We start from the raw sequence: 9,429 nt of genomic DNA, 5'->3' as shown, positions 1-9,429 counted from the left end.
TGTGTGTGCAACTTATTAGCTTGTTTACCCGTGGGGACCTCAATTTAGGTCCCCACCGTGACACGAGTCCCCATGAGTCTGTGTGTATTCAGGTTTAAGTCCCCACCAGAATAGAAAAACAGGTACACACACACACACACACACACACACAAAAAAGGTGGATTTAACAAATTGGTAAGATTTGCCACTTGCAGTTGGGGGAGGAGTTGAAAATTAAGGAAGATTATTTCTGCCATGTAATTAAAAAATTACTCAATTCTGGAACCTGTCTCAATTCTGACTTTTTTTCCTCGCAATTCTGATTTTTTTTCCCGAGAAAAGTCTGAATTGTGAGATATAAACTCAGAAATGTGAGGGGAAAAAAAAGGTGATAAAACAGAATTGTGAGAAGTCAGATTTAAACTCAGAATTGTGAGGGGAAAAGGCTGAATTGTGGGGAAAAAGAGATAAAATTGCAAATAAAAAGTTAGAATTGCGAGAAAAAGTCAGAACTGTGATGAGAAAAAGGTGAGATATAAACTCAAAATCGTGAGAAAAATGTAGAATTGAGATAAAAAGTTGCAATTGGCTTTTTATTTTTTATTCCGTGGCAGAAATAAGCTTCCGTCGAAAACAGAGCGGTCAAGTTAGATGTTTTTCCATTTAATACTTTATGTAAAATAAAGTTCAACATAAGCCTTTACTATTTAAATTGATAAACGTGTCACAATACAACATTAAGACTACATGAAAAGAGTTTTTACTGTTATAAAACATGGATTTGTGAGCATTAGAGCAACTAAAGGTATCAAAAGAAACACAAAACGTGTCATTGGTGAATCTGCCAATTGTGAACCAGCTTGAGAGAAGCTGCGCAGAAGAAGCCAGCCGCCTGCTCTCGAATTGCTCTCGTGATGCTTTAATGACGTACGTCACTATTTCAAGTCGGACAAAATTTCTAACTGGCATGCACTGCATTGATCAGTCTGCGCAGCACCACGTCAAGTTGAACACACCTAAACACACACACACTCTCTCACTTACAGTGAAGATTCGTAGCGCGCTGCAGTGGAGCTCTGGGAAGGGCTGTGTGCTTATGTTTCGGATCATCAGCATGGGCTGAGAGCTCAGACAGTTAAACCACGACTCGGTCAACAGTAACAGGTCATCCGTCTGCTGCTCCACCTACACAAACCACAGACATCTCACAGCAAAAACCTCCATCTGAACACAAATCCTGTGAGAAAACACAGCGACACACACTCACAGGCAGCATGAGGAGCTGAGCCAGAGCCTCCAAACATCTGACCCGGAGTTCAGTGGCTCCATCAGCGGCCACTTTACTGATTCTCTTCAGCACGGACGTGAACTTCTCTCCTGTAACAGACAGCTGAGTGAGAAAGAGCTCAAAAACGAAGTCAAGCATCCCTGTAACTAGTAGGGCTAGGTATACTGATTCAGTTCGGTTAGATTCTGATTCGCAAGCTATTCATTTGATTCAATTCTGATTCTGATGTGGGTTGATTCAATTCTGATTCAATTGGGAATATTTTGGTTTTAATGTCCTTTTTGCTTACATATGAAAGTAATTCTCTCTTAAGGCCCGTTCACACCAAGCAAGATAACGATAAAGATATAGTTCTAAAAATCGTTCCCAATATTAAAGAATAGCATAGTTCACACCACAGCTATAACGATAACGATACAGAGGAACGATATCGTTGTGATCACTTTCAAAACGATTTTTTTCCAGCTGATGAACGATAAAACACTGACAGCCAATCAGAATCCATCCTGCTGTAACGAGCTCAAGAATTTAAAGCGGCAGACGCATGTGCGCTTAGAATAAACAGACGATATCGTTCGCTGGTGTGGACGCTAATATCGTTATCTTTATAGTTATCGTTCTTGGTGTGAACGGGGCTTTAGACAATAATAATTATTGTTATTATTAAAAAAAATGTTCAGCAATTTAAATATAAACACTACATATTGAATAATTACAGTCACATTTCCAATGATTACTGGATTACTGATTCAATTTTGACTCATTTTGGAATATTTTAGATTTTAATGTCACTTTTGCTTACGTACAAACGTAATTCTCTCTTAGATAATGCTGTAAATTATATATAGAGAATTAACATAAAAATGTATGGTTAAATAATTAATAACAAGGCCCAAACGTTGCAGTTCAACTGCTATTTGTTCAACAGATAATTAATCAAAACTGTACTGTGGATAGCAACTGAAGTAAACCTGAAATTGCATTTCTTGTGTAAAAATGATAAAATTATTCAATTATATACAATTATTAAATTCTATGAAAATATACAAATTATTACTAAATTATAAATTGAAAACTTCAGTTATAAACACACATGTCTGCGAATCAAACTACACTTGTTGTGCTGTACTGCGTGTTATTGCATGCCATAACTACTGAACTAACAGGCTTTATTAAAAGCAGATCTGAATCATAAACATCTCTCATTTTGAATGGTCTATTGTGCAGATGTGTTCACAAACCTGTTTTCTGCAGAACTTGTTTACCCTCCACAGTATTGCCGAGCACTCCGAGCGTATCCAGGGCAACAGGAGTCAGTGTGGGCTCAAGGTTCATCGCCATGGAGAAGACCACCTCAAGGAACACTGGGTACTTCTCACAGACCTGCTGAGGACTGTCCATGATCGCCAGACTGCCAAAGAACTTCACCAGTCCTATAATAATAATAATAATAATAACAACAATAACATAGAAGAAAAAGAATATTTACATTTACAGCAATGTAACCATTTGACATTTCCAATAATATAAGGATTTCAAAAGGATAGAGATTTAAAAAATAAATAATAATAATGATATTTACATTTTTAGCAATTTTAATATAAACAATTTATATTTAAATATATATATTCAACAATTTCCATGACATTTTAAATGACTGCTGAATAAGGACTTATAAATAGATAGATAGATGATAATTATTATTATTAAAATTTTCAGCACTGTGGATATACACAATTTATACTGAACAATTTCTATGAGATTGTTCTAATTTCCAAAGATTACTGGATACAGATTTCTTTATAAATAATAATAATAATTATATTACATTTTCAGCAATCTGAACAAAAACTATTTAGCCTATATTAAACAATTTCCATGGCCTTTTAAGATTTCCAGACCTGGAAATCAAATGAAACTTCCTGATATTTCCAGGTTTTTCATGGCTGTGGAAACTCTACTGCGTCTGGATCAGAGAATCACATTCATACACTCACCTGGCAGGTAAAGGCTTGAGAAGGGGTCGGATTCTGCAGCGATTATCATGTTGGAGATTTTATCCATGATGCCTTGCTGCGCCAGATACTGACGGCCATGTTGACTCTGAGCCAGATTGGTCACCATCTCTATAGCAGTTGCTCTGGGAAGAGAAGAAAGTAAGTTTATCTCTGCCAGCATACATGTGTTTTATATTGTATGATAGTGTGTGTGAGATCATTACCTGACCAACACATCGTCTCCGGTCAGTTCCTCCAGCATCTGTGAGATTAAACCGCTGTTGGCGCAGTAGCCCAGAGACACTGGAGACACCGTGGACACCTCCACTATCAACTGCACACACACAACGTACATGATTAAGCTTGAATCTCTCATAAAGTTCATTCCTTCCATCCGCAAATGATCACACACCTCATAAACTCTGTATCTGATGATGTCACTTGTGAGCATTACGTCCTTCAGCTTGTTCAGCAAATCAGACTGAAACAGAACATCAAGCCCTGCCTTCGTGTTGCTAAGTTTACTGAGGGCAGCTATCGCCTGACCAAAAACACAACAAACCAAATTAAAGGCAGCTCATGCAGGAAAAACAGTGATGTAGCAGTGCAGTGTGGGTCTCGGTACCTCTTTGGCCACAGCGATGCGCTCGACGCTGATGCACTCAATCACATCACACAGGATCTCGCCACTGTTCAGCATCTGGGACACTCCTTCAGCGTGACCAGCCACACGGCCCATCTGTGAACAGAGATACACAACGGATGGATCGATGACACGAAAGATCAACTCTTACTTGGAATAAACCTGTATAGAGTGCAACATTCAGGTTCCAGAAGTAAAAATCCCATTTATTTTCCCCATAGGGGAATTGATTTTGAACTATAGCTTATAAACAGCATTTCTGTTATTTCAATGTATTTTTAAATAATTGCGTTTAACAGTGGAATTTCTGCTGAGAAACTACATTACCCATGATTCTGTAAAGAAATCTCCACCAATAGTGCGCAACAGTCAGGCTTTGGAAGTAAAAACCCATTCATTTTCTTCATAGGGGAATTGATTTTGAACAATCACTTATAAAGCTTTTAAAGACAGACCTGTTATTATGAGCTCTGAGGTTGTTAATCGATGGTATATGCTTTTGTTGAAGCCATCAGCCTGCATTATTTCAACTTATTTTAGAAATAATCGTGCTTAACGGCTGAATTCCTCATGAAAAACTACCTTACCAATGATTCTGCAGAGAAATCCCCACCAATTAGAGAATTTATTTATATAGCACCTTACAGGCTACACAGTAGCTCCAAAGTGCTGTACATTACAAATAGAAACCAAAGAGCAGCAGGACAAAACATAAAAACATCCATATAATAATATACTAAAAAGGCAGAGAATACAGATATGACTTTAAACGATCTTTAAAAGCCTTAAGGGTTGAGGAAGATTTAACCTCCAAGCTGCTAGCTGCAAGCGAGCAACGTATGTTTGACAAGTCCCAACATAAAGAGCATTACAACAATCTAAACGAGAGAAAATTTAAGCATGAACAACTTTTACCAAGTCACTGGTCTGGATTGGTTTCACTTTGGCTTTCAATTTCAATTTGGCTTCATGTACAATGAAAACAGGACTGGTCCCAAAATGGACCCTTGTGGAACCCCACAGGTAATAGGCGCTGAAGCTGAGAAATAGGCTAATTACCAATCTTCACTGAAAAGTATCTATGTTCCAAATAAGAGGCAAACCATTTTAAGACCTTCCCCTGAATGCCAACAAACTGCTTTAAACGAGACAGAAGGATCCGGTGATTGATGTCAAAATCCGGTGTCAAAGGCTGCTGACAGATCCAGTAAGATTAGTGCTGCATGATTTCCAGCATCCGTAATCAGAAGAAGATCATTAACAACCCTGAGCAAGCAAGAACATAGGTTTCTTAGAGCTCCTTTAACTTTTGTGGCATTTAAAAATCTTATTCTGATCCTTACAACAGCTTAAAAAAATGGAATGCCTTAAAACTGTCTAAATTACTGGCAATATATATTTTAAAATAAATAAATAAATATATAAGCAGCGTGTATCCTGCTTGGAAGTATTATGTTTGTGTTTAACAATGATAATGCCTGTTTGTTATTCGAATAGGTTTAACAAAAAAATTAATAAAATTCTCAACTTCAAATAGGTCTTAAATGCATAAAATGACATTATTATGTGAAGTATGACAAATAAGTCAATCAAACTGCTAATGTATGCAAGTGTCAGCGTGCAGTCTGTAGTATTTATTGTGTCTCTTGACTCAGCAGAATCAACACTCACTTGTCATTTGTGTTTAAAAGGCCGAATATGATCTCCAGTCGGGCTCCAGACACCGCGCATCTGGGACACTCCTTCAGCGTGACCAGCCACACGGCCCATCTGTGAACAGAGATACACAACGGATGGATCGATGACACGAAAGATCAACTCTTACTTGGAATAAACCTGTATAGAGTGCAACATTCAGGTTCCAGAAGTAAAAATCCCATTTATTTTCCCCATAGGGGAATTGATTTTGAACTATAGCTTATAAACAGCATTTCTGTTATTTCAATGTATTTTTAAATAATTGCGTTTAACAGTGGAATTTCTGCTGAGAAACTACATTACCCATGATTCTGTAAAGAAATCTCCACCAATAGTGCGCAACAGTCAGGCTTTGGAAGTAAAAACCCATTCATTTTCTTCATAGGGGAATTGATTTTGAACAATCACTTATAAAGCTTTTAAAGACAGACCTGTTATTATGAGCTCTGAGGTTGTTAATCGATGGTGCTTGCTTTTGTTGAAGCCATCAGCCTGCATTATTTCAACTTATTTTAGAAATAATCGTGCTTAACGGCTGAATTCCTCATGAAAAACTACCTTACCAATGATTCTGCAGAGAAATCCCCACCAATTAGAGAATTTATTTATATAGCACCTTACAGGCTACACAGTAGCTCCAAAGTGCTGTACATTACAAATAGAAACCAAAGAGCAGCAGGACAAAACATAAAAACATCCATATAATAATATACTAAAAAGGCAGAGAATACAGATATGACTTTAAACGATCTTTAAAAGCCTTAAGGGTTGAGGAAGATTTAACCTCCAAGCTGCTAGCTGCAAGCGAGCAACGTATGTTTGACAAGTCCCAACATAAAGAGCATTACAACAATCTAAACGAGAGAAAATTTAAGCATGAACAACTTTTACCAAGTCACTGGTCTGGATTGGTTTCACTTTGGCTTTCAATTTCAATTTGGCTTCATGTACAATGAAAACAGGACTGGTCCCAAAATGGACCCTTGTGGAACCCCACAGGTAATAGGCGCTGAAGCTGAGAAATAGGCTAATTACCAATCTTCACTGAAAAGTATCTATGTTCCAAATAAGAGGCAAACCATTTTAAGACCTTCCCCTGAATGCCAACAAACTGCTTTAAACGAGACAGAAGGATCCGGTGATTGATGTCAAAATCCGGTGTCAAAGGCTGCTGACAGATCCAGTAAGATTAGTGCTGCATGATTTCCAGCATCCGTAATCAGAAGAAGATCATTAACAACCCTTAAAAGGGCTGATTCTGTTCTATGACCACCCCTAAACCCAGACTGAAGTTTGTCTAGAATATTCATTTCATTCACAATGTTTCATGGGATTGTGGTTTTTTCCCTCATTAAAGCTGTTAAGTCTTGTACCTTTGTCCATTTTTCATATACCTTTTTGCTTCAGATCAAAGTTTATAATGTTGTGATTCTCCTCGTAGCTGGTTGGTTTGGTTCATGGCTTTTAACTCTTCAAACAAAGACTTTTTAAAAATCCTTTTGGGAAAAACACACTTCTGGATCCAAAGCTGCTGAAAAGGTGGATGGAGACTGTTGCGCTCTGTTGTGCACCTTCAGCACTGACCTGTGTGAGCGTGAGCACTTTGACCGAGTCGTTCGGATGGTTCAGTCCACTCTGGAGCGCCGTCTTGTAGTTCTGAGCCAGCTGGTTGGGTTCTAAAGCCTGTAGAACACGACTCAGGATTTCCACACACACCTCGATCTGCTCTCTGCACCCAAAACAGTCCAATTTTAGTTTTCCATGACACTTTCCACCCTTTCTCTATTTTCAACTTAATTTTTAAAAGAATATTCCTGAACCTATTTAATGCATAACAGATATCATTTTTATGTGCAAGTGCACAGCCCTATAACACATTAATCTCTCTCTCTCTCTATATATATATATATATATATATATATGTAAAATTAAATGTATATGTATATTTAAGGCTATGTCCACACAAAGCCAGACCTTTCCCTTTCCGATCTTTTTTTTCCCTGGTCTCAAGAAATATCTAGCAAGAACATAGGTTTCTTAGAGCTCCTTTAACTTTTGTGGCATTTAAAAATCTTATTCTGATCCTTACAACAGCTTAAAAAAATGGAATGCCTTAAAACTGTCTAAATTACTGGCAATATATATTTTAAAATAAATAAATAAATATATAAGCAGCGTGTATCCTGCTTGGAAGTATTATGTTTGTGTTTAACAATGATAATGCCTGTTTGTTATTCGAATAGGTTTAACAAAAAAATTAATAAAATTCTCAACTTCAAATAGGTCTTAAATGCATAAAATGACATTATTATGTGAAGTATGACAAATAAGTCAATCAAACTGCTAATGTATGCAAGTGTCAGCGTGCAGTCTGTAGTATTTATTGTGTCTCTTGACTCAGCAGAATCAACACTCACTTGTCATTTGTGTTTAAAAGGCCGAATATGATCTCCAGTCGGGCTCCAGACACCGCCTGCCTCAAACCGCTCACGGGCGTCGCTAAAACGGCCGTCCGGAGGCTCTTGAGCTCCTCGATCGGATCCTCTGATTCACAGATTTCATTCAGCAGACTCTCTATAGGCGCCGCCATCATGCGCGGATGTTTGCGTCACGTGACCAAGGGGCGGGAAACCTGCTCGTGGGCTCATTTGCATAACCGCTGAACAACGAGAAATAAATCCTTACAAAAATGATCGTGAAAACCATAATGTTTGTTAAAATAAACAGTTATTGTTAATACTGCTAAACTGTGGTAACTTGTTTTTTTTTGCTACCACTGTCATCAAGAAAATAAATTAAAATACAAATTAATAATAATAATAATAATATGATTATTATTGTTATGATGATTATTATTATTCAATGTTAATTCTTAACTGAATGGTCATTGAAATTGAAATTGAAATATTTATTTATTTAACATGTTATAGTCTGTTTTTATACAGTCTGTGGTTATAGTACTAACTCTGGTATTTGATATGTATCTGATATTTGGCGGAAGCTACGCAGTAACGACATTGTAAACACGTAATTTGACGTGTAAATCAATGCCATTGTAAATCAACTTGGACCTAATTTTAGTAAAACACATCTTTCGTTTTATTTATGATTTAACTGTGAAGTTTTGAGAAGTAGCCTATATCGAATATTTGAAGAGTCACGCGCCAGTTTCCAGATGAGCGTTCAGGTAATGTATAAACGTGTTTTATTAATGTACAAAATGTGTTCGTACATCTACGCAATTTTAATGAGCTTGCTTTATTTGCGTCTGTGATTGTGGTGTATATGAGAGACTTGTTTTCAATGTAAACATCATCACTAATTATGGATTTGATTGTGAGGAGAGATTCTGTACTTCCATCAACCGGCCACTAGATAACGCCATTGGGGCTTGTTGTCTCAGCATCTTCATTAATTGATTATTATTTGCGGCTGTTAATTAACATTTGTGTTAAGCAAGAATCCCTTACTGTGATGGGATCATGTCGTCATACCATGGTACTTTGATTTATACCAAGGTAATGATTGATTTCCATATTTATATGCCTTATTATTGTCATTAACCATGGCAAAAATGAATACTCCTACAAAAAAGCACCATAGTAGTAAATCTGGTACCATCACGATAATACAACAGTTCTTGTGTGCTAGTGAAGGCTCCAGCAAAAGTTTGCCTAGTTGATTAAGCCAGTTCTGTATTAGCAGTTCTCAGAACATCATCATACCTGTATTGTATGTGAATACGAGTGTGTGTGCTCTTCCTTAGCGGTGTGTATTTGTGTGGTGTTTGTATCTGTGTATGTCTCTTCACATCAGTGTTTGTG

At 37.2% G+C, this 9,429-nt stretch overlaps 1 protein-coding gene across 1 annotated transcript in view; it reads right to left on the bottom strand.

Moving 5' to 3' along the window:
* psmd5 (proteasome 26S subunit, non-ATPase 5) overlaps window positions 1-8,225 on the bottom strand; it is a 9,105-nt gene extending 880 nt beyond the window's left edge. Inside the window, exons 1-9 of the mRNA XM_016509490.1 lie at window positions 8,023-8,225; window positions 7,190-7,334; window positions 3,890-4,003; window positions 3,677-3,805; window positions 3,489-3,598; window positions 3,265-3,407; window positions 2,509-2,700; window positions 1,247-1,356; window positions 1,024-1,164 (exon numbers count right to left, since the gene is read on the bottom strand). Coding sequence (XP_016364976.1) covers window positions 1,024-1,164; window positions 1,247-1,356; window positions 2,509-2,700; window positions 3,265-3,407; window positions 3,489-3,598; window positions 3,677-3,805; window positions 3,890-4,003; window positions 7,190-7,334; window positions 8,023-8,198 — 1,260 coding nt within the window. The 5' untranslated portion in view covers window positions 8,199-8,225. The remainder of the gene's footprint in view (window positions 1-1,023; window positions 1,165-1,246; window positions 1,357-2,508; window positions 2,701-3,264; window positions 3,408-3,488; window positions 3,599-3,676; window positions 3,806-3,889; window positions 4,004-7,189; window positions 7,335-8,022) is intronic.
* Between the last annotated feature and the right edge of the window lie 1,204 nt (window positions 8,226-9,429).

This window comes from Sinocyclocheilus rhinocerous, unplaced genomic scaffold, assembly GCF_001515625.1.
Source record: "Sinocyclocheilus rhinocerous isolate Xijiao unplaced genomic scaffold, SAMN03320098_v1.1 scaffold1045, whole genome shotgun sequence".
Taxonomy (NCBI): Eukaryota; Metazoa; Chordata; class Actinopteri; order Cypriniformes; family Cyprinidae; genus Sinocyclocheilus; species Sinocyclocheilus rhinocerous.
The sequence above is the reverse complement of the archived record's forward strand: the minus strand, read 5'-3'. Positions and strand labels throughout refer to the sequence as shown.